This window comes from Notechis scutatus, chromosome 1 (genome assembly GCF_049901735.1).
Source record: "Notechis scutatus isolate UNSWTSFEM ecotype Mainland chromosome 1, rNotScu1.2, whole genome shotgun sequence".
Taxonomy (NCBI): domain Eukaryota; kingdom Metazoa; phylum Chordata; class Lepidosauria; order Squamata; family Elapidae; genus Notechis; species Notechis scutatus.
The window spans coordinates 59,361,044-59,387,265 of NC_142009.1; the positions used below are offsets into that span (position 1 = coordinate 59,361,044).

Below are 26,222 nucleotides of genomic sequence, written 5' to 3' on the forward strand. Positions count from 1 at the left end.
GCTGAGGTATCCGGCTGGGGCTGTCAGGAGTTGTTACTGCTGGCGCGGCTCATGCGGCTCCAGTCCCGCGTTGCCTCGGGAAGGAAAGGCAAAAGGAAGAGCCGCGGCGGCGCTTTGCAATGGCAGCAGCGGCTCCTGGTTTTGCCTTTCCCTTCCTGAGGCAACGCGGGACTGGAGCCGCGCGGAGCCGTGCCAGCGGTAACAACTCCTGACAGCCCCAGCCGGATACCTCAGCGGAGCCCGGGCGGTGCGAGCCTCGTTTCCTTGGGAGCTGGGAGAAGGCTGGCTGCTCCTTTCGGCTTCACGGGATTCGTTTCCACGGTGCGCAGAAGTGCCTCAGCCCGGGCAGCCGCAGTGCTTCCCAATTACTATTTGCCGGCGTATAAGACGACCCGGCATATAAGACGACCCCCCCAATTGGAGGCATCTTTTTCAGGGCAAAAAAGTCGTCTTATACGCCGGCAAATACGGTATGTTACAGAGCACCTGATTATGACATCGAACATGTAAACAAGCTAAATACATTACTAACATGGGCTGCATCCTGCCCATACCCTTTTATCTTTCTTGGTGATTTCAATCTACCTCATATTGACTGGACCCTAAATGAATGTACAACTGAAATCATACACACAACCTTCTACAATGCTATTACAAATCTGGGACTGGAACAACTAGTAACCAACAACACTAGACTAAACAACTGCCTCGATCTCATCTTCTGCAATAGTTTGAATTTAATTTACGGAATACAAACTAAAGAACCCTTTTCCAGCAGTGACCACAATATGATTGACTTTTGTCTCAACATACGCCCACACAAAAATCACCACAATGATGTAATCCCCAATTGTAACTTCAAAAAAGGCAACTATGATCTTATAGACAACGATCTCTCATCCCTTGATTGGCAATCTCTATTCACTGGATGCAATACTGTTGAAGACCATTACAACATATTTTTACTTGAAGTCAAAAGAGTCATCAAACTATATGTACCAACAACAACTCCCAAAACAAAACAAAAAGCAGATTACCCATAACAATAAGGAAACTTCAATCCAAAAAGAGATCACTCTGGCGGAAAAACAAATCTGGTCACGTTGCCAATTTCAAAAGCCGATACAAAAATTTATGCCACCAGATAAAGACCGAATGCACCAATTATCACATTAAACAAGAGGAAAACCTTCTAAGCACCAATTCCACCAGTGCTTTTTACAATTTTGTAAACAACAAACTAAAAGACTCAAGGTCCATCCCACCCTTGATAGGACCTGATGGTAAAGACTGCAACGATGACACCATTAAAGCCAACCTCTTTAACACATTCTTCGGCTCAGTATTTGTAAACAGCAATGGATCATGCCCAGTATTTCCTAGCCGTACCACAGATAACAACAATGATCTAATACATATCGATTTTACAGAAGACAATGTTGAAAAAGCACTACGCAATCTAAAACCATCTCTATCTATTGGACCGGATGGAATATGTGCCTACTTCTTAAAAAAGCTATCCACTGCCATAGCCAAACCTCTAAGCATAATCTTTGAAAAATCCTTCAGGACCAGCTCCTTGCCTAACCTATGGTCACAAGCCACAGTCATCCCCATCTTCAAAAAGGGAGACCCAAGCCTAGTTGAAAATTACAGACCAATCTCCTTATGCTGCGTCACCTGTAAAGTCATGGAATCAATTATTAACCAATCCATCATCCTCCACTTAGAGACAAACAACCTACTCTCCAATAAACAATTTGGTTTCAGAAAAAACTATCCTGTAATCTGCAACTCTTACACTGCAAAAACATATGGACGACACAACTCGACCAGGGCAAAGCAATAGACGCAATCTACATAGACTTCTGTAAAGCCTTTGATTCAGTGGTACACGACAAACTACTCCTAAAAATAAAATCCTATGGTATCTCTGGACAACTGAATAACTGGATAGAAGCATTCCTGGCAAACAGACAACAAATGGTCAAAATTGGGAGCGTCCTATCAAATTCTGTACCTGTCAATAGTGGTGTCCCCCAAGGCAGTGTTCTAGGACCAACTCTCTTCATACTCTACATAAATGACCTCTGTGATCATATTAAGAGCAATTGCGTTCTTTTCGCTGATGATGTAAAGCTGTTCAATACCACAGACAATACCTACCCTACAAAAAGATCTCGACTATGTATCAGAATGGTCAAACAAATGGCCACTTCAAATCTCAACAAATAAATGCTCTGTCTTACATATTGGCAAAAAAAATCAGAAAATAAAATACAAGCTGAATAGTCAAGATCTTGTTGATGACCCAAGCTCTGTAAAGGACCTTGGAATACTCACCTCTAATGATCTAAGTGCTAGAGCCCACTGCAACTACATAGCCAAAAAGGCATTAAGAGTTGTTAACCTAATGCTACGTAGCTTTTTCTCTGGTAATATCACACTACTAACCAGAGCATACAAAACATTTGCTAGACCAATACTCGAATACAGTTCATCAGTCTGGAACCCACATTACATATCTGATATTAGCACAATTGAGAAAGTCCAGAAATATTTCACAAGAAGAGTTCTCCACTCCTCTACTCGTTGTAGAATACCTTATGCCACCAGACTTGAAATTCTAGAACTAGAAAACCTTGAATTACGCCGTCTTCGGTCTGATTTAAGCATGGTATATAAAATCATACATTGCAATGTCCTACCTGTCAATGAATACTTCAGCTTCAACCATAACAACACAAGAGCACACAATAGATACAAACTCAATGTTAACCGCACCAAACTTGATTGCAGGAAATATGACTTCAGCAATAAGTGGTCAATGTCTGAATACTCTACCCGACTCTGTAGTTTCTTCCCCAAACCCCAAAAACTTTAACCTTAGATTGTCTACTATTGACCTCACCCTTTCCTAAGAGGTCTGTAGGGGCGTGCATAAGCGCACCAACGTGCCTACCGTCCCTGTCCTATTGTTTCTCTTATTCTTCTTTTATTTTTCTTATATGTACCCATTTCATGTATTCACAACTATGTATACACTTATACTTATTATCTTGTAAACAATTGGCAAATCAAATAAATAAATAAATAAAATAAATAAGATACTAAAGTAATATAGGATTTTGGCTTCCATCTACATGTAGACTGGTCAGAAAATTGGGAGCACTTTGTCAATAGATACCTACATGTGGAATATGGGTTCTGAATTATACAGAGCTACTACTTGAGTATTCATGTATGTATACACTTATACTTATTATCTTGTAAACAATTGGCAAATCAAATAAATAAATAAATATTCATCAAAAGTAGACTCCACTTCGTAATTTCTTCCAGCACATAGAAATGTAGCCTTTTTTCATTAATTTCACTCATACTGTGATGATGGCTTTACACAACCAGCTTTTTCTATTTATCCTCAACGTGTACTGTCCACATCTCCTCCTCACAAACTAATCTTGGTTCCCTCTCTGTGCAGAGTTCTGATTGCAAGGGACTTCAGATGTTTGTAGCTGACCAGGTCTTGGTGGGCCCTGGTTAATAGAGTGTCTTTCACAGTGTGAGTGTGCCAGTTCTTCTTAAATAAAAGGGCATTCACTTTCCTGATTATTCCAGAAGTGTTGAGCTTTCCTGCCTGCTGCTAGTCGTAACTTCTTCCAGTGTCTGGGATGGAGGACTTATTTGATAGAAGGAGTGGGGAATGGGGCTAGTGGTTTTTAATCACTATGTAAGGCTGCATTAAGATCTTCTCTATCACTGTTTTAAATATTTTCCCAGAGAGAAGACGGAATTGCACCTTGACTCCCTTGGCAACCAATCAACAGCAAAATCAAGAAAATCAGTGCTGCAAAGTGCGGGGCCATTTTCCTTCTGGGCTGGACCATCATAGTTCTGAAGAGGAGTTGGAATGTATCACCCGTGAGTTTGCTGCTGAGAAACGGAAGTGGTCTCAGGTCAGCAAGCTTGGCTGCTGCAGTGACAGCTGTAATACTTCCTCCAGCGATGAGGAAGTAAAGACCTTGTGTGGCAAATCCTTCCGGCCAGTGGTCGAAGCTGTGGAAGGTTTGCGTGCCAGTCCTAGCCCAGTGCTCTTCAGTGCCTCACCTCCTAAAAGACTGCAGTCCTTGGTACGGCCTATAATTTTTACAAGTGTCGGAGGCAACTTTGAGCAAGGGATGCCGTGTAAACGACACCGACAGGGCTATGGTGACAAAGTTGGGAGGCCCAGTCTCGATCTGGAAAAAATGCAAGTAAGGTGGTGTTGCATCAAATGATACTCATATTTAGTCATGTACATGATAGACCTTGGAAAGTTGTTATAGAAAATGACTATCGAACTTACTTAGATTTTTCAAAGTCTTTTATTTTTAACCTTGGTAGGCTAATAGTGTTTGGCTTTTTATGCCGTTGGATTTTGAATATTTTTATTCAGCTAGATCTTAGCCCTTCTTGTACCTGCTTTTTCTGTTCTCAGAATTATCTGTTATTGGAACAGTTTCCATGCTGCCTCTACATTCATTAGAAACTAGAGCATAACTTTCCTGCTTTTGGCTGCATATCATAATGGTTTAAGAACAGTTCTCATTTCTTCTTCAAAAACAAGAACATAACACTGGAGTAAAAGCTTTATTTCTACCCAATCCTTTATTTCTAGAAAGTCTTAACATTGCAAGGTAAATGGTTAATATAGCAAATGGATGACCTCTCTGTCTCCTGAAGTCAGTGGCTGGATTTTACTTTTGGTTTTGGCTTAAAATGATCCGTGAATCCATCCTGTATGGGTTGTTCAACAAACCATGGTTTAGACAAATAGAACTTCGTGGTTTTATGTGGGGTAAGGCAGATTCCTGTGCTATTCTGCCACTGACTCTATTCTTTATTTCAATCTTTTCTTTTTTTTAGAACACTTCATATTCTGTACCTCTTTAAGTGTCATCAGCTGAGGCCATTGTCCTATTGTAATGAGTTGGAAAAAGCAGCTGTCCCTTCTGCTTGTCATGCTAGGCTGCTTGTATTTTGCAGAGGGGTATTTGCGTCAATATGTGTGTTTCTTTGCATTTGGCTGCCTTCCCATCTTTTCATTACTTTTTCTTTCTTTTTTTAATAATTGGGCTGAAATGGCTTGGCTTGTGTTTCAAGGCACCAAGTACATCTACAGTGTATTGAATGGTCTCCTTTGCAGCCCTTCGATAGTTGGACAATGTCCTAATTACACCATGGACCTGCTGCCAGCCATATGCATTTTAACGAGGGCTTTGTGATTGTGTCCCAGAAAGAACAGGGTCATGTCTGGCCTTTGGCAAGGGTGCAGCCTCTTCCTTTCATGGTGCCCATTCAGAAGTACTGTCAGGCACAAGGCAGATGGGGTGCCTGTGTGCGGTAGGCAAAGTGTTTTGGTTGTTCAAGGTGCCAGCAGTCAGAAAGAGAGCAGAGCGAACCAGCTGCAGCCATTATAGATGCATAGAAGATTGGAGTTAGATACTGTAACTCATCACACATAATTTAGAAAAGTTTCATCTGTCAAAAATGAAGCTATTAGAATCCTGGATTTTCTTGGAATGATTTCTGGGAACAAATTCCAGAAATTCATCAGAGGCCCCACTGAGCACTTAAACTGGCTCTTTAAGAGTTTATGGTTGTTGGTGTCGCTCTCTAAAGCAAGTAGATGAAGAAGAACCAAAAGCAAATACTTGATGGCCCTTTAATGGATAGCTCAAACCCCTGCTCGACCCCCCCCCCAAACAAACATAAATCAGCTGGATCTTCTTGTAGGCATGGTAGGAGGTTTGCTCTTGAAAAGCTGGACTTTTCACAATAAGCAAAACGATTGCATTGAATGCCAAAGCAGAAAGACCTGCTGAACTCTCAGTGCTTTCCTTCTGATGAACAAGTCTCACTAGCTGAATTCAATCGTATACATTGACTGAAGTAGAACTAAAATGATGGGAAATAACACAGAAAGGGTCATCATGATTACATGTTTTGCAGAATGTAATAATAGAAATACTTAGGGTGGCAGCTCACCCCTTTCTCAAGCCTTTTTTTAACCATGAATGCTTGGTGTTCCTTTGGAGAATAAGGAACAGTGAAATAGCATATTCTGGAGAAAAGCAGAGACAAAAGAGTATTTCTGGTTATGAGTTTGACCTATCCACATGCCTTTATTGGGAGGGAAGCAGAGGTGGTATTCAACAGCTTCTGACCAGAACTGGAGAACAGGTAGTGGAAATTTTGAGTAGTTCGGAGAACCAGCAAATACCACATCTGACTGGCTCTGCCCCCATCTCTTCCCTGCCTCCCAAGTCCCAGCTGATCGGCTGGGTCTTCTTTTGTTGCCCTGCACAGGAGAACAGAGAACAGCTTAGTGGGATGGGGTGGGAATGGGATTTTGCAATAATCTTCCCCCAGGAGTGGGGACGGAATGGAGATTTTACAGTATCCTTCCCCTGTCACACCCACCAAGCCACGCCATGGCCACCAAGCCACACCCACAGAACCAGTAGTAAAAAAAATTGAATCCCACCACTGGAGGGAATCATGTATTGTGTTTTCCTGAGGATTGGGCTTTGCAGCCCTTTCCTTAGAAATTTGCTCAACGTAGGAAAGAACTCCTTGACTGGATTGCACCGCTCAGCTTCTCTTATTTCAAATTTACAATGAGAAATCAACATGAAATTATAAACTCTTCAGAAGACTTCATCGGACATCATCTAAACTACTCACTCAATGGGGAGGTTGTTCAAGGTTTGTAGAGGAATTTATAAAAGCTGCTTTTGAGACAATATTTATTGGTACAATATTGATTGCCTGGTTGAGCTTCAGCTTTTTAAAAAGATCAAATCTTTAGATATTGAACATCAAAACCAAAATATTACCTAATCTGAACATAAAAATCTTGTGAGATTTGGTCATTTTGTAAGATTTCAGACAATTCAATTTATTTCTTTTTAAATTTCATGGTTCTATCAATACATGAAGCTTAAAATGTTGAGTTTTCAGAATAGAGAGATGAAACACGGTTGTTGCATTAGAACGATGTTTCTCAGCCTTGGCTGGGAAACAAGCATGGTGGCCAGGGAATTCTAGGAGATGAAGTCCAGACATCCTAAAATTGTTGTCTTTGAAAAATACATCTTTAGACTATAAGAAGCTACCTGCCTCCAATTATTTGCTTGTCTAACTCAATGGGAAAAGGGTCTTGCTCATTTCCTGTTAATTGATACCAAATGAGAATGCACTAGATCAGGGGTGTCAAACTTACATCATCACAGCGGCGTCACGTGATGTATCATGACTTCTCCCTTTGCTAAACTGGGTGTGGGCATGCCAGCACATGACGCATCTGACTCGCGGGCTGCAAGTTTGCCCTAGATTGATCCTAACTGTTTTTGCTTGCAGTATATATCTTCTCACCTCCAGTTTATGTATGGTTTTGTTCCCAAATCTATAATGAGATCATTCAATGGACTGTCACTTTTACAGACTACAGATATTAGTTTGTTTCTTAATCTGCCCTGTTGGATTCTGCTTCCTGAGATGCAAGGCCATAAGGTTTGAGCAGGGGATAGCATTGTGAAGAAATAATTTCATTCAGGAGCTTGTGTGAGGGGTTGGATCTGCATCATTTTCAAAGGGCCTGAAGAATCTTGGGTTTAAATGGATGGATAATTTCAGACAAGTTAAGGTTTATTTGTTCCTTTTCTAGCAATCCAAGTCTTTTTCTCTCATTAGTTAGTTTTTGCATATGTAAACAGAATTTTAATAGGGGAAATAATTGGGGAATAATAATTGAGGGAAAGGGCAGCCTGTTAAATCCAAATGTTCATTAAATTCAAATTTCATACATACATTTACAATGTATGTAAATTATGCAATTTTATGTACTTATATATTATATAATTTATGTAAAATTTACTAAAATTACATCAATTTGCATAAATTGCCTGGCCTGATTTGCCAAACAATAGACTTTTCTGTTACTTGAGGGAGAGGTCCAAAGTTAGATTTTATGGAAGTTGCAGTGTTATCCAACAGCATTTTTGGGAGCAGTTAGGATATGCTACTGGTAAACTGATTATCTTTTACATGACAAATTTCTGAATGTAACCGTGATGGACAGTTAGAGAGAGAAGAACCTATGGTCTGCTCTGCCTAATCTCTGCTACTCCTGTATGTGTTTATGAGAAGAAATACTAGAAAATATTCCCATTTGCAATTAGGTCATACAGTTGGTTGAGTTTACATCTGATTCTTCTTCGTTTATAAACCAGAATTTAGCTGAGATTATGTGGGAGGGGGTATGTTGTCAATTTGTTAAAAAGGGGATCTCCAGCCACATGTGGTGGGGTGGGCATGAGATAAATTGAGTATTTTTTTGTTCTCACAGCTTTCTCACCCTTCTTGCTACTTCACCTTATCCTTTTATGGCTCAAATTTATGTCCAACCAACCAAACCAGGAACAGAGAGGAGTCCTTCCTGGGAAGAGAAAATGAATTTCTCCACCTTCTCAGCTGTCAAAACAGCATTTGGCTTTATTTCTACTATTGGTGAAGGAAAGGGCTGTGAACAAAGTGCTGGAGCAAGCAACTGAGCAGGTGCAGAGAAGATCACACATGGCCAGACCACACTACTTCTTTGTCCACTCAAGTGCTTGTTCAGGTAGAAAGTGAGTGAGAACTGACAGCATCCTGCTTTACATATGAAAGCCTATAAAACAGGTTTCTTCCACCTAAATGTATTTGATGACCTTAATGTGATTGCTGAGTTTGAGAAACCTCTGCTTTAAGTTATAGCAGTGTTATGTAGTTGTAAACCTGAGGCTAAATCCACTAGGATTGTTGTTTAATTTGTTTTAATTGGAATTGACCAGCTCATGGAACCTTTCCCAGAATTTTCATTCATCATTCTGACTCTGTGCTCCATAGCCTGGTATGAAATTATTACAGTTGGCCCATTGTTTGGCTGATATCCAAAATAAAAGGTCACATTGTTGGTCCTTGTTGTCCATACTTCAGCACCCGTGGGGGTGCTAAAGTGGTGCCCTAAGTACTTCTGGGGTGTGAACAGTCTCCTGCTTGCTCTATAATTCATTCAGGCTGCTACACACTGTGTTTCTTGTTAAGTCATGTAAACAATACAGCCATTCTTCTGGCTGCTTATATGTCAGTATCTGCAGGAGCTTGGGATAGATTCAGAGTGCTCAAGGGCCTAGCAGAATGTTATTTGCTTCTTAAAACTACAAGGAATACAACTAGACAGTAGAGTATCTTGATGGTTTCAAAAATGACTCTAGTTTGCTTTATGGCATAAAAGAATGAATGCTTCTCAACTCACCTAAGAGACACCAGAATGGGAAAAAATATTCTTTGCTTCTGAAAAATGAAATATAGACAACAACAATATATCCAGACATCTTTTTCCTATACCTGCCTTTCTCAAGGGGTATTAGATGTATTCCAGATGTATTAGATTAGAAATACAATTACCAGGATTCCAAGTTGGTGCAGGCAGTATATGTCCCAAAACATCACTATGACATTGTACAGATCTGTATTGGGGAAGGTAGACATAAGAGCTATATTTTAATTGGTATCTAATACCGAGATGGTTAGAAAAATTAGGAGACAAAACAAGATCCCTTCTCAAGCATTGCGCTGACCTCCAAAGCTAAGTATAGTTCAGATTCCATAGGCATTTCTTTAATTTGAGGGTTTCTAAATGTTCCAGCTTTAAACATGGTTTTATTTAATATTGACCCATGCTTGATATAGAACTGCAGCTTGTTGCGAATACAGACATTATATATAGCAACTCGTGTACTATACATTGGAATGTTGTTAAAAATATACTTTGGTCCTGCCAACTCACTCTAAGTGCAGTATTCCTTTTGGCTACCAACTTTCTAGTGAAAATGAACTTGTTTCCAAAAGAGGCCTATAAGATCAAGTGATCTGATCTCTTAAAGTAGAAAAATATCAGAAACATAGTGTTTGTGGCATTTGTTTAGCTTATTTTGTGTTGGAAAACTGATTCTGATTTATTATTTTATAGGTTATGTTACTTCTTTAAAAGTCCTCAGATGTTAGGTTTGGAGGGGTATATATTTAATGAATGGACTCATTATCTTTAGAGGTAAAAGTTTTGGCAGGCATTATGTGTAGGATGGGAGGGATTTCCTCAAGCATTTGGCAGCAGCCATACTGTTGAGTGACTGATCGGCATCAAGTTCAATCTTCTCTCTCACAAAAGCTGAAGTCTCTGCAAGAGTCTTGCTTATATTTTGCTAAGTGTGCAATCTTTTGCAATACTGTAATTAATAAACTCTTTGGAAACTGACATATCTTACAGAGAAGAGTCAATATTATCCAGATATTCCAGGGTGTTATTTCTTAGTGCAGTCCATGGCAAAATTGCCATTCGCTCCAAGGAACTGCTGTTATTGAAAACTTAAAGTTTTCATATTGTTGTTTTTTTTTTACTGTATATCACCCTTTCTTTTATTTCTATGTTCCTTTATTGTTAACATTCACAGACATTATTAGTAATATTAAAAGCAGAATTTTTAAGTCCAGGCTCAGAATAATTGTTCTGGTAGCACATAATGTTCAAGTTCCAGTACTCTGTGGTCCAAAATATGGTGGATTGACATTTGAAATGAGACACAGAGAACTGTCTCTGAGAAAATGCCAACCCTGAGAGAACTCAGGTAGCAGTATTTATTGAGAAAAAACACAAGCAAAATACAGTATGCATATTCAGAAAACAATGACCTCAACAGGAGATTACTTCACCAGCATGAGAACACACAATCTTGGAAAGTCCCAGATGTTACCTTGCTAGGATGAGATCATACAGCCACAGAAAGTCTCATGGGAAAGTTTGGAAAGTCCCATGAGAAAGCACAACTGTGTACCTTGAACTTTCACCCATTTTCCTGTTCCTTCTAAACTGGCAGAATCAAAACAGGATGAGGCACTCTGAGCAAAGATACTCCTACCCCCACCAAGAATGCCCACATCTCCCTAGACTTACTGCTAGTTATACAAAGGCCTTACAGAAAATGATAAAATGATTAATAAAATATATTACCACATTCCCTCCTTTTTTATTTATTCAAAGATAGGGGGTGTTTTAGTGGCATAGTACACAGTTCCCTCATGACCTGATCCCACACGCTGGAAGACTGAAGTACACATTTGTAATAGATTAGGAATACATTGAATAAAACAACATAATAAGATACATATAGCAATAATAATAACAACCCCTTGCAATAAGGAGCGAAACCATGATCCATCAGGAAGCCAGGACCACAGACTGTCCCAGAATGATGCATTAAACCCATCGGCTCCAGATTGATGCTGAGCAATACGATCTTCCATGTCCTGAACAGTTTTTGTAATGTTTGGCTCATAATTATGTATAAAAACACAACAATGCGAATGAATTAAAGCACAAACTCCTCCTTGGGCAGCTAACATAATATCTAAAGCATATCGATTTTGCAAAGTAACTTTACGAATTTCAGACATTTCTACATTAATCATCTTAATATTCTTTATAGTATCATTAAACATAGCAACAGTAAAATTATTTAAAATATGAATATCCCTATAGTTCATAGCAATTCCCAAAGGCGGGATAAGACCTCGAGAAATTTGTGTCCATAGATTACCTCCCATGGTTAGACCTGATTCCAGCTCACGCTTGTTGCGGATTCTGCTTGAACATCTGGAATTGCTCTGTTGTAGCACAAGACAACTGTTTTCTCCAGGTTGCATTCTTTATTAAATCTTTTTCCTCAAAAGGCACTCCATGCAATGTTAGTCCTTCTCCCACTCTCCCAGGAAGGTGCATACACAACCAACAATTGGTGATGTTCAAGTTTTTGGCAGTTGAGCGCAAATCTTTAATGTAATTATTATCTGTCCACAAATCATCGCCCAAATCTCCGGCACGCTGAACATACTGTCGCTGCTCTCTCCGCACCCGAGCAGCCCAGGACAGATTAGGCAGAATCAACAGGATCAGGAACCACAGATGCGCCATCCTGCTGTTCCGAAACTTCCTTCACAGGTGCCTGCGAATGATCAAGCCGAACACACCGACCAGGAACCCAACGAATTTGACCAAGATGTTCAACTGCTGCATAACCACGTCCCCACGTTATCAGCTCAGCAGGAACCCATGCCGGATCCGGAAGGAACCGCACCAACACCCGAGGTCTCACCGCATCTGTAGAAGGAGAAGAAAAATGCCTGCTGGCCGCGCCGCAGGGGGTTACCAGACAAATTTAAAAAATTTAAAGTATATAAAGCTAAATTTAATTGATCTTGAATCGCCGGAAGCCCCAAGAGCTTCCCTCCTTTTTTATTTAATTTAGTCAACATGGTCTTGAGCGTGGAATTATGACGTTCTACAATAGCTTGCCCAGTAGAATTGTATGGAATCCCAAATTTATGTTCCACGGACCATTGTTTGCAAAACTGATCAAAACCGGTGCTCCGATAAGCCGCACCATTATCAGTTTTTAAAGTTTTAGGTGTACCAGCAACTGAAAAAGTCTTAATGCAATGATTGATGACATGTTTAACCATCTCACCTCTTTGAGGGGTAGCCATTAAAAATCCTGAGTAAGTATCCACAGTTACATGTATATATTTCCAGGGCGCAAATGGCGGATATTGGGTAACATCCATTTGCCAAATCATTGAAGGTTTCAACCCTCTGGGGTTAACTCCCATAGGGATATTCGTGCCCTGCTTTGAACAAGTTGGACATTGTTGAATTATGGCAGCAGCTTCTGCAGTAGTAAGTTTGAATTGCTGTGCCAATGCTTTAGCATTTTGATGAAAATAACTATGACTGTCCCATGGCTGGACAGTGAGAACTGAAGTTACAGCACTGTCAGCTTTGGCATTACCTTGTGATAAAATTCCAGGCAAATTACTATGACTACGAATGTGAGCAATAAAACACACATTCACACGCTGCTCCAAACATCCTTGTAACAGCAAAAGCAATCGTAAAATATCAGGTGATATTCCAGGAGACAAATAAGAACCTGCTACAAAGGGTAACAAATTATACACATACAATGAATCCACTATTAAATTAAAATCCTGATTGTGAAAATTTTGAAAAGCCAAAACTACAGCAGCAAGTTCTGCCTGCTGGGCAGACTTCTGCTCTGAAGTCACTTTTGTATGCCAAATTCCAGATTTATCTTTCCAAACACAAGCACCAAAAACTTTCCCTCCATCAGTAAAAACTGTAGGAGCATCTGATATGCCCAATGGTATCCTTTCTTACATTTTGGGCACACTGATTTAGGACGAACACCCTGTCCCATTGATCTCTTATTTTGCTGACTTTGACCTCCTCCAGGAGCCCGACATTGCGCTTTAAAATGTCCAGGCTTCCCACAATTGAAACAATTCCCCTTTTGAGCATGTCCTGTTTGTAAAGCCAGAGCTAAAGTTTCCATGTTAAAAGACTGACTCCCAACCTTTCTACATGCATTAATCAAATCCGCGATTTCTCGCTCTCCACTTGCTACCAGTGGATTTAAAATCTTTCTGCAATCTGTGTTAGCTTGTTCTACTGCTAACTTAAAAAGCAACTCTTTCTGGGCGAATTGATTATCAATTTGTCTTTCAATAGCCAATTTCAGTCTGCTAATGAAATTTTCATAGGGTTCATTGTTCCCTTGTTTGATGTTAGTAAAGGTCTTCTCACCACCTTCGCCGTCAGGGAGAGACCCTATGGCTTGAAAAATTATTTGTGGGAGAAGAATGAACCCTTCCTCAGGCATACCATCTCTCTGTTGTTCCACTGTTGTAAAATTACCAGCTCCGTAAAGCTGATCTGGGGTAACATTTGCTGTTCCCCTCTGGACTGCCAGCTGTCTCCATTTCTGATCTAACACCAAATATTGAGCTGGAGTTAAAATCATATTTAACAGAGCTTTCCAGTCAGCTGGAATCATTTTATTTCCATAACCAACTGCTTCTAACAATGCCTGAGTATATGGCGTCCTAACACCATATTCTTTTGCTGCTTGCTTAACTTCCCTCAAAATTCTGAGCTGTAAAGGCTTCCACTCCCGCCGCGGATTTAATGCAGCATCCATGACAATTTCCACTGGATTAAGTTGAACTTCTACTCCAAACTCCACCAAATCATCTCCTGATAATTCCCCTCTATTCTTTGCTTCTTGAATAGCTGCAGTAACTGCATCCACCTGAACCCTTAAAGGTAAACTCTTATCCTCTGACAAAGTATTTCTAGCGCCGGACAGTCCCCCAGATTTATCTGGAGGTGCCGTCGGCGGCAACAAACGCACCGCATGGTAAAGCGGCAAACCTTCTTCGGGGGTGCTAGGAGCGGTTGTTCATAAGTAGCTAACGCATCCATAATCACCCTCCAGGTTAACAAAATTGAAGAAGGGGCACGAGGTTCCTCGTGCAAAAATTTCCCTATCTTTTTCCAGGACTCTACTTTAATACTACCTCCCTCCGGATATGACTTAATATTTTTCCAAACATACTGTAGTAAGTCCTCAATTTCTTTCTTTCCTACAGCACAACCCCTACTGCCAATTCCAAACCCAAAACTATTCCCAATGATCCCTCTCAATTCCCTGATGTGCTCTTTCTGAGCCTTCGAGAGATCCCCCCCATACTCACGAAAAGAATCTATCTTCGTCCAGCGAAGAAGATGAGGGCCCAGTCGATGTCCGCGACGATGAGTATAGGATGCGGGAAACGTATAGCCTTCCAAGCTATCACGTCGGGGTCACCATTTATGGTGGATTGACATTTGAAATGAGACACAGAGAACTGTCTCTGAGAAAATGCCAACCCTGAGAGAACTCAGGTAGCAGTATTTATTGAGAAAAAACACAAGCAAAATACAGTATGCATATTCAGAAAACAATGACCTCAACAGGAGATTACTTCACCAGCATGAGAACACACAATCTTGGAAAGTCCCAGATGTTACCTTGCTAGGATGAGATCATACAGCCACAGAAAGTCTCATGGGAAAGTTTGGAAAGTCCCATGAGAAAGCACAACTGTGTACCTTGAACTTTCACCCATTTTCCTGTTCCTTCTAAACTGGCAGAATCAAAACAGGATGAGGCACTCTGAGCAAAGATACTCCTACCCCCACCAAGAATGCCCACATCTCCCTAGACTTACTGCTAGTTATACAAAGGCCTTACAGAAAATGATAAAATGATTAATAAAATATATTACCACACAAAATTGTTCTGGGAAGATAACTATCCGACACTCTTAATCTTTCTTTCTCAAATATTAAGTAATTCTAGAACATGTTCAAAGACCACTTGGGAAATTAATTTTGGGGGGGCTCTTGTGCATGTTGCCTTGCTGGAGAAATGGATTGAAATTATTCTTCCATGTTGCTCTTCACTTAAAGGAGAGATTACATATGAATACCCACTCCCACCCAACAATAAGAAAAAAAATCCATCATGGATGGTGCTGTGGTTATGCAGTTACTGCACAAAGAAAAGTATTGTTAGTATTTTTGCTTGTAATTATTAGGCTCATGTTGACTGAATCTATGTAATTCTTTTATTTTTAATTGTGACTAGGATAGCATTAGGCAATCCAACGCCTACTAGAATTTTTAAAATTGCAAGTGTTGTGAATCCCAATCTTCTTAATCAGTGCTCAGGATTTTCTGTGGATAGTCCAAAAATGTGGCCCTCACAAAGTTATTTGTTTCCAATTTTGTATCTGGCTCAACAGTAATAATTGACAGGGATCTAGGAATCCTAATAGACAAAATAATTAAACAGGGTGGGATTCTACTTGTTTGGACTGGTACTATAGAACCAATTGTTTGGATTCTGCGCAGTTCAGAGAACTGGCAAATTGTGCCCCTGGCTGGCCCCGCCCCTTCCCTCCCTGCCTAGTCAGTCCTTATCATGCATGCGCTACATTGTGCACATGCCTGACATCGCTGACTGCGTTCTCCCCTGCCCAGTCACTCCTTAAGGTATTTCTTTTTTCTCTCCCTCCTGACGATCAGCTGTTCTGATGATCAGCTGCGCCAGGATCTCCCTTGCTGTCTTACTGCTTTGCCTAGGAGGCTTCTCTGAGGCCCAGGAGGCTGCGTGCCCCCCCCTGTGCTTTGTTTTTGCCTTCCTGGGCCCCAGGGAAGCCTTCTGGGAGCAAAACGCCCCCTGGAGGCTTCCCAGGCCCAGGAAGGAAAAAAACCCGGGGGGCTGAAAAAAAAGAAGCCACACCCACCCAGTCACATGGCCACGCCCACCTAGCCACACCCACCTAGCCACATCCACAGAACCGGTTGTTAAAAAATTTGAATCTCACCCCTACACTTAAACATGAGCCAGCACTGTGCTGCAGTTGCCTAAAAAGCCAATGCAGTCCTAGGCTGCATCAACAGATGAATGGTGTCAAGATCAAATGAAGTATTAATACTACCATATACCGCCTTGGTAAGACCATTTTTGGAATACTGTGACCAGTTCAATCACCACACTACAAAAAAGTTGTTGAGGCTTTGGAAAGAGTGCAGCGAAGAGCAACAAAGATGATTAGGAGACTGGAGGCTGAAACATGATGAACGGTTGCAGGAACTGTGTATGCCATTTTAAAGAAAAGAAGGATTACAGGGGACATGTTAGCAGTGTTCCAATATTTGAGAGCCTTTCACAAAGAGGGGGACAGTCTATTCTCTAAAGTACCTGAGGGTAAGACAAGAAGTAACAAATGGAAACTTACCAAACAGAAATCTAACCTAGAATTTTGGAGAAATTTATTGACAATGAAAACAATTGATCAGTGAAATGGCTTACTTTCCGAAATTGTGGGTGGACAACCATTTGTCTGAAATGATATTGAACGAGGAGACCTCCAAGGTCCCTTCTAACTGCTGTTCTGTTTTTTGTAATTTAAAGGATATGACAGGGAGAGTTCTTGCAGTTAATTCTTGTAAGAATAAATGTTATACTAACATTATCGAAGTTCTTTAAATGTTTTTAAAGTATTTTACGTTTTAGAAGCTTTCATAATGCTTTCTAGCTATTGTCCCTCTCATGCGGTCCTGCTATTGCTTCAAAGGTGTGCGTGAATGAATATGAATGAGAGCTAATGTGGTATAATGGTTAAGGAGCTGAAGTAGGTTCTAGTCATCCCTTAAGCATGACAACCAGCTGTGTAACTTTGGGCCTGTCATATTTTCTCAATCCTGACTGTGAAGTCAAAAATTCTTTTATCAATCTGCATCATTATTATGAACGCAGTTCATAATCTTCAGTGAAGAGGCCCTTGGGCTGCAATAGATTGATATGAATTAATACAGTATAATAATAAATTATTTTTACTTTATGCAATATTATGCTTAACCAATCGCCTTATGATCAGCCTGAGGTGATCCTATTTTAGTGTCCCTTATGATGAAGATTAAATATTTTGGACCCCTGCCAAATGCATCTCCACTGCAACAACTGGGCTATAGTTAGCTAATGGGAAGTTTGCTCTCATCCGTGCTAGTCATGCACAATTAACCAGGGTGTGGTTAATTGCAGCAGAGTGGAATGGAGGTGTGGCTGTGTATATGGTGGAATGTAGATCTTGGACCCAATGCAGAAGGATGATTTTCCATCCTGTCCCAACTAGTTAACTATTTATGATTGGATTGTGGCAAGAGTGCAGTATCCCCATTGTTATGACAACAGAATTATTATCCAGTTCTTTCTTTTAATCTGTTGCTTCATAAAGGAAGAAATTGTTGAAGAATTTCTAAAATCTTTCCCTAATTTCTATGTTCATGCAACTAATCAGAGCTCGAAAAAGGTAAATTGTGATTTCCTATCAGAACTTTGGGTTCTTTGCAATAGATCATTCAGATTAAAATAAATGCCCAGTGATTGGGAAGGGGCGTGTGTGTTATGGATCCTAAGTTTGATTAATGACACAGAGAAAAAAACTGGCTAGGAAAGGCAATGAAACAAAGAGAGGTTTTTGGGTGTAGAAGAACTGGCCTTAAAACTATTTCCTGAACTAAGAATGAAACTGAAGGCCTCCTTTTACTTAATTCTATGTCTGTTCCTTACTTTCCCCTAATGCCATACTTTTATTACTAGCTTTGGTTGGTATTGAGATCCTTGTAAAAATCCAGTGCCTACTCTTGCAATATTTGGCAGGGAATTATGAAATAAATACAGGATCTAAAATATGAGTAATCTTGGCTGATACATGGAATCAGACAGTTTAACTTTAGGGCAATAGATCAGAGCTGACTAATCTCTTAGGGCGGGGGCCTCTTTTTAAAAATTTATCTTCTGAAAGTCACAAAAGGCGTCGTGAGGGTGTCACTGGCAGGAGAACTGGAATTTTCAGACTTGTTTCTCCTTTTCTGGGAGGAAATGCTTTTTGGCATTGTTATTACCAAAACAGCACATAAGTTTATTCTTCCTTTTTAAAAAAAAAATTGCTTCACCGTGATTGGGTGTTGTCTTACCTGAACACCTGTTCTCCCTGTAGCCTAGATAGGTCAGGAATGGGAGTTGCTCTTGTCCTAGCTGCTTGGACTGAGTCTGTCTAAAAGGCTTATTAGTCTAGTTCCACCCACTCTGTGTGGCTCCTCCCAGCTTTCTGCGAAGTCATCACGACAGGACTGCCACTGAGAAAAAACGAAAATCACAAGAGACGGTTATCGGTTCCCCCTTCCCATCGGCCCACTGGAAGGACCAGTTCCATTAGGGTGGGGCTGACCTGCCTAGCCTACAAGGAGGTGTTCAGGTAAGACAACACCCATTCTCCCTTGTAAGGCTGAAACAGGTCAGGAATGGGACATACCAAAGCTGGATTGTCCTCGGGAGGGATTAAGACTGATCCTCGCCTTCATGCTCTGCAACAACTCTTTGCAGGACCCTTCTATCAAACACCGCATCTGCTAAAGCAAAGGCATCCAGACAGTAGTGGCAAATGAAAGGAGATGGGGGTGACCAAGTGGCTGTTTTGCAGACTTCTTCAATTGAAGCTAGCGTAGCCCAGGCTGCAGTCGTCTCAGCGCTACGAGTGGAATGAGCTGTAATGCCTCTGGGTACCGGGAGGGACTGACTCGAGTACACCTTGGATATACATGCCTTAATCCACCTGCTGACTGTGGATGGAATCACTTTTTCCCCCAACGTGGAAGGTTGGAAAGAACAAAAAAGAGATTCCGTCTTGCAGAATTCAGATGTCCATTTAATATAGACTTTCAGACTTTCACATCTAACGTGTGCCAAGCTTTCTCCAAGTCATGGACCGGATGGGGACAAAAATCGGGAAGCACCAGCTCTTGAGACCTGTGGAACAAGGTGTTGACCTTGGGGATAAATGCTGGGTCAAACCTCAAAACCACTCGGTGAGGGTGAAACATACAGAGATCAGGGCGAACTGAGAGGGCGACCAACTCCGATACTCTTCTGGCTGAAGTGATTGCCAGTAAGAAGGCTATTTTCAGGGTAAGAAGGTGCAGACTAGCCTGCCTTAGAGCCTCAAATGGAGCCTTAGTAAGGGACTGCAAAACCCTGGACAATGAACAATGGGTGCTTGAAATATGGAGCAGGCCGGTTCTCTGTTATATTGAACTGTGATGGAAGCACTTTCTTCTTGTCTTTGGTTTCGAACAGAAATGGTTCCAAGGCTTCCCCAAATAGTTTATCGCCTTGAACAGGAGTAGAAGCAAGCTTCCACTTCCTTCTTCCATCAACTGGCCAATTACACAACTAGCACATCCATCTGGCTGCCACAGAAGCAGCGATAGCTTTGGTGGCAAACCTGGCCCCATGAAGAGTGGCATCTGCCGTGAATTCTGTCACAGCCACGATCTTATTGAGGTCCTGATGTGCCTGGATATCTGTCGCAGGAATTCTCTCCTGGAGCTGCTTCAACCACTTAAGAGATGTCCTGGTGAAGAACGAAGCTGCTGTAGATGCCTTGACTGCCTAGGCAGCAGCCTGGTGTGACCTCTGCAGAGATTGTTCTATCTGCTTTTCCTCCGCCTTGAGGACATCTTCCAGATCGGAAGGAGTTGAAGAGGTGGAGGCTAATGCTGCAACAGGAGCATGAACCATGGGCACCTGAAGAGTCTTGGTGAGCTCAGGACCGACATTGAAAACCTGCGGTCCGAAGACAAGGGGATTAGGCCCTGTGGCAGGTGACTCCAGCTATTTCTGAATGATTTTCAGAAAGAGCCTGGGAGATGGCACCACCTCCTTTCTTACCACTGGTTTGTCAAAAACGACATCCGACTCCATTGGAGGCTGAGAAGCTGCTTCCTCATCATCTGCACCCCTCAGATTGGCAGTATTTCTAGCTTTGAACAACAAAGGAGTGAATAAAGCATGCTTAAAACAGCCCATGAACATAAGAATGTCAGGGGTAACTTCTTCATCTTCTGACATGTAAAACTCCCTCTTGTCTGGTTTGATAACCAAGGAATGCTCAGTGGCACCCACAGGAGCGTAGGCTGAAGCAGAAGGAGAAATGTGTTCCTGAATTAAGGAACTCCTTTCTGAAGGTAGACCCTCTCAATCTCGGGACCGTGTCTCCGAAGCTTCAGAAGCCACTGAAGAATGACGGGCAAACCTCTGAATACCTTCAGAGATACCTTTCCTGATAGCCCTATCAATTAAGAGTTGCAGGTTGATTGGGACATCTGAGTCAGAAGGTTCCGTAGGTCTAAGGCCAGCTGCAGTAGGAATAAAAGAGGCCTCCATCCCAGGCGTACTGCACTCATGCTCCTGCCAAGGTGCAGCCCTGAATCTTGAGGATCACCATGATGACTTCCCTCAGCAGAGGGATGAAGAGAGGCCTCCCTTCTGGCTGCATCAGGGGACCAATTCTGGACAATAGGTCTGGTGGAAGGTTCAAGCTCTTGATCCTGAAGGTCCACCTCATTGTGTTGCGATGCAAGAGAAAATACTCTTTCTGGAGATCTGATTATAGAGGCCTGTTGTACCTTGGCAATATGCTTCTCTAAGGCTGGATGGCGCCTGGAAGCATCCCTCTCCTCTGCTTTAGAGGACTTCTTTGTTGGCTGCTTTCCCTTACTTGAAGCAGTGGAGCTGCCCCGTGTGATCTAGCTGCTCTGGAGACTCTCCGCCATCTTGAAAACAGAAAGGCCTTCTCTGGACTTGTAGTCCTATGTAAGGAGGAGAGCAAATGAAGGGATTTTTCAACAATTTCAGGGGATAGCTTCTTTCTAATCCCCTACATCCAACAACCACTCTTCTTCAGCCCTATGCAATCTTCAACAGGATGTTTTAACACTTCCTCCTGAGACTCACACTCTTTGGGGCCTAATAGGGCTATTAAATATAGACCAGGCCTGGCTTGAAGCCTGAAGGCCCTTGTCTACTTTGAAATATGGACCTGTCCCCCACTGGAATTAAGTAATTTAAACAGTGCCTAGGTCTTGTGGCCTAGCAGCGACGAGAGGCCAATGGCCTAGTGCTAACCCAGGCACAGGAGTTGCTGTTGAGGAGCCAAGCCTCATCAAAATGGCTACCTCCAGCTCAGAAAGTCTTCAAAATGGCCACCTTCAGCCACAAGGCTGGCTGCTTCACTGAGGAGCCATGGAAGGAGATCCCTGACCTTTCGTTGCTCCCTGGAAGGCAGGGGCAGCTCCTGAGCTAGCCGCTGAAAACACAGTTTCCTTCTTCACTGCGGAAGCTCCACAACTGCCTCACAGCTCACAATAGTGTGGGCCGAAGCCGCCCGCCCCAAAGAATGGCCATCTGGAATTTGCAGCCTCCTCTTTGTTGTGGAGGCTGAAAACGGCCCCACGGCCCCCTGCAGGCTGGAGCAGCCTCAGCTGTTGTGCGGCTCCGAAGAACAGCTGATAGTCGGAGCCGTGTGTTTTAAAAGTTTGAGGTTTCCCCCCCCCTTTCTGACTAAGTAAGGCTGCCTTTGGAAAAAAAAAACCCAAAGGCAGGAGAGGCAGTGACTTGCGTCCGTCCTGGCTAAAGACTGAGTCAAAAGCTGGGAGGACCCACCCACAGTGGGCGGAACTAGGATAATAAGCCTTTTTGACAGACTCAGTCCAAGCAGCTAGGACAAGAGCAACTCCCATTCCTGGCCTGTTGCAGCCTTACAAGGGAGAACTGCATATTTGTCATTTAATTTCAATGATGTAATCTTCCAGCGCTTATGGAGATGGACATATTGTCCAGTTCTGGCATAAATACTCTTTTTGAATTAAAGCCTTAAAAACCAAGAATCAAAACTGTGTGATTTGCCAAGCCCATGAAAGTCTATTTTCTAGCTGCTTTTCCAAAAAAGATCCTGCTTTAGAACCATGCATAGAGGGATCCCTTGCTAAAACAGAGTTGATTGAAAAATAGCAGTAGCACTTAGACTTTATATACTGCTTCATAGTCCTTCAAGCACATTCTTGTTGCCCTTTACTGGAAGAATTATCCGATTTAAAGTTTTCATAATTTCCCCGTCCCATTAACTGCTAGCATATTTTATAGCAGAACCAAGATTGGCTCCTGCTTTCTGCTGTATTTTCTGATATATAGAACCTGTTCCTACTCCATTCTAGGCTTGACAGATTTTGCAATGAATATTGGGTTCAGCTGGCAGGCTGAGTCAGGTAAGTGTTAGTGGAGAACATTGTAAGAAAGCTCTCACTGGCAGTGGTTAATGATATGTTGCAGCAATGGATAACATCTCAGGATAGGGAGATCTTTTTACTTTATTAGCCCTTCAGTGACTCTCACATGAACCTATGTCATTATATTGCGTATATGATATTGTATACTGTGTATATATGATACTCAATGAAAAGAAGATATTCAGATGAACAGAGATTAAACATTTCACATCTTCTTTATTATTCCTTTCTTTAGTTGGAAGCTTCTATGATATTAAGTAACACTTCACATGCTGTCTTAATTGAGTATTGGAAATATGCCTGGGCAATGATGCAAAATCAGACTTGTTTGCATATACAAATAAGTCCAATCATTCATAATAAATATGGATTAGTAACTCTCTAATGCATTTATATAGCTGTAGATTAAAGTACAGGTAACCTTCAAGTTATGGCCATAATGGAGTCTGGCCATCATAATTGTAATTTATGATAATCATAAAGTTTTTATAACCTTTTCTTGTAAAATATTTTTTGGTCATAAAATGATCATCGTGGTTGTTAAGTGAATGCCACAGTCATTATCTGAACCATTGATTTGCTTTGGGCATAGTTTTGCTAAAAACAGGAAATAAATGCTGGTTTTCAACAACGCTGTCAAAAAATGCAGTCATGTGACCATTGGATGCTGCAAACAGCTGTAAATGCAGCCTGGAGGCTGCACAGTGTGGTCATGTGACCTTGCAGGACGGGGGAGCTGACTGTAAGAACTTCAAGTCCGGATCATAAGTAGCTCCCAGATAGGTCTGTAGGAACTTTCAATAATTGCTAAGCAACTGGTCATAAGTTGAGGATAACTGTATATGAACAATTATAGGGAAGATGTTCAAGTCTTCTGTTTATTTTGGTTGCCTTCTTCTGCAAGATTTCCAGCTCTGTTGCATCTTTTTTTTCAAGTGCTATATATAGAATTCCAGATAAGGATGTATTATCTATTTGTATAAGATCTTTATAATGCTGTCATTTTTAATTTTAGTCTCCTTCTCAATGATCCCTATTAGCATCCTTTTTCATAGCTGCTTCACACTGAAAGGGTATCTTTACCGAGCTCTGCACTATGACTTCTGGATCTTATTCCTGATTAAATACAGACCCAATTAATGTATATAAGCACTTGTGGGAAGACGGTGGCCTTATATGCATAGTTTTATACCTAAGTTGAATTACATTTGCAGTTGTTTGGCCATTCACCCAGTTTCAAGAATGCTTGCTGGAACTTCTAGGGATGGGTGAGGAGGAAACAAATGCTTGTTGGCTTGCTTACTTGGATAGACTGAGGAGCAAAAGAATGTTTGCTGAGACAGGTTGGTGGCTGAGGCTTCCCTTGAACCCCTTAAACAGTGCAGAGCAACCCAAAGGGCAGAAATATGGAGGAGATAGAAAGGCAGGTGGGGAGAGGCAGTTCCTTACTTTATTGAGGCTTGAGGCTGGGAGGGACCAAGCCTGGAATGACTTGGATTGGGGTGGTACTTGTTTAATGACCTGCAATTCTTGGTTAATGGCTACAAGAGGAAGCGTCAAGATTTCTTTCATAAGTTGGTGGGGTCATGTGGACATCTTACTCTAGGACCACACTGATTTACAATGAAAATTCCACTTTCAGTTGTGGTTATAAGATCGAGAATTATCTGTATTGAAAAACAGGAAGGAGCGCATTCCTGTGCTGACAAAAAAGTGACAATCAAGTGTTCAATGTGGCTGCAGTTCTTGTTTGAAATAAGAGGTTCTTATCTAGCTGCACCATGTTATATGGGGCAACTTCAGCCAAGTCTAAGCATAGCAAACATTACATGACTAGCACTAAATCACTTCAACTTGTTTTCAGTCACCGCCATGATAACAAAGCTCTTTCTTTCTTTTTTTCTTTCCCACATTTTTCTTCTATTAACTTTCCATACTCCATCTGGGAGGTGAGCAAGGCATGGTGACAAAGATTAGAATCTCCTATTTTGGGAACTGCACACAACACGAAGTTTTGCACATGTCATCCTGGTCCATGGCAGCCTGCTGTTCCTCAAACAGGAGTCAATCTTGACCTTTGCAAGGAATCATATTGTCAACCCTTTCCCAATCCCATTAACAACATTGCTCTTATGTTTTTTGTCTGGGCTCTCTGGCATTAATTTTGCTGGGCCCAGTATTTATTCCTTGCCTTTCAATGTACTTCTAAAGACTGTAGTCTTTCTAACAGCAGTTCTCAAATGGATAGGTCATCAGATGAGCTCTGCTAAGAGCAGTTCAAGTAGATGTCCCACTTCTGATCCAACTTGCATGGCAAGAATGAGTGCTTCAGCAGCAACCTTCCTCTATGGTACTCTTCTACCAGAGCTATGACCATATGGAGTTGTGTACTATATGCAGAAATCAGGACTCCCACTAAATAATTCTGTAAGCTTCAGACGTTTGCAAATAAATCTTCACAGAGGACATATTATTTCATTTCATAATTGAAGTTTTAGATTACTTGAGTTTTATATAGATAAGAGTTGTTGAGACTGATAGAGATTCAGTTGACTTATGTAATCAGTCAACTGCAGATGTCCCCATCAGGGAAGAGAGCTGCTTTCCCTCTGTTATACTTCCAGATAGTCCTCAACTTAGGACCATTTGTTCAGCAACCATTCAGTTATAGCAGCACTGAAGGGACTTAGAACCATTTACAGCAGGGGTGTCAAACAGACAGTCCACAGGACGGATGTGTCCTGCGCAAGCCACGCCCATCCCAGCTCCCTAAAGGGAAAACATTGCAAACATCACGGAATGGCATCGTGATGCTGCAAGTTTGACACCCGTGATTTATAGCCATTGCAGTAGTCCTATCATCATGAGATTGAAATTCAAGTGCACTTATGACTACAGGGGCACTTCAACTCCCCACCACCAGCCTCCCCCTCCCCTCATCTATTCACTTTTGGCCCTTTGCACTCTTGTCTGCAATATCTGATGATGTAATTGGCCTTGGTCATTCTTTCTCCCACCACATCCTGCTTGACTCTGGAGTTAAGATGGCAACTGGGACTGCTGGAATTGCTATCACTGAGCGATATAGTCACGAAGCATACCCAATTGTGGACGTAGGCTGAAGACTACATGTATGAGACTTTGAGAAAAAGATTCAGAAAACATCCACTCTAACATCCACTGAGATACATTGCAAATAAAACAATTCATTTATGCAATTTTTGTTCTTCTATTCTTTTATCTTAATAAACCTTTCTAAAGACAACTCTGCAAATCTATGTTTTGTGGAAAAATACTTTAGGTTCAGATAACTGCCAAATGCCTGATAGGTACCAAGGAGCCAAAAGAAAGGAAAGTTTATGCAAAAGGAAGCTAACATGAAGTTTTGATGAGCAGCCAAAATAGTCCAAACAAACATTTAAAGATTCTCAGCATACTGGCCTTCGTTATCAGTCTTTTGCTGTACTGAATACATTTTTTGGTATTTTATCATTTTGTTTATTGTTAATAATTATTGTAGTTACTCTTCTTTAGCCTTCCTGATAGA

At 41.4% G+C, this 26,222-nt stretch overlaps 1 protein-coding gene across 4 annotated transcripts in view; it reads left to right on the forward strand.

The window, feature by feature from the left end:
• Positions 1-26,222, forward strand: part of LOC113421276 (uncharacterized) — a 124,076-nt gene that overhangs the window by 46,748 nt on the left and 51,106 nt on the right. For all 4 annotated transcript variants that reach the window (XM_087965391.1, XM_087965396.1, XM_087965388.1 and 1 more), the window contains exon 3: positions 3,784-4,256. In XM_087965391.1, the coding sequence (XP_087821517.1) occupies positions 3,784-4,256 (473 nt within the window). The remainder of the gene's footprint in view (positions 1-3,783; positions 4,257-26,222) is intronic.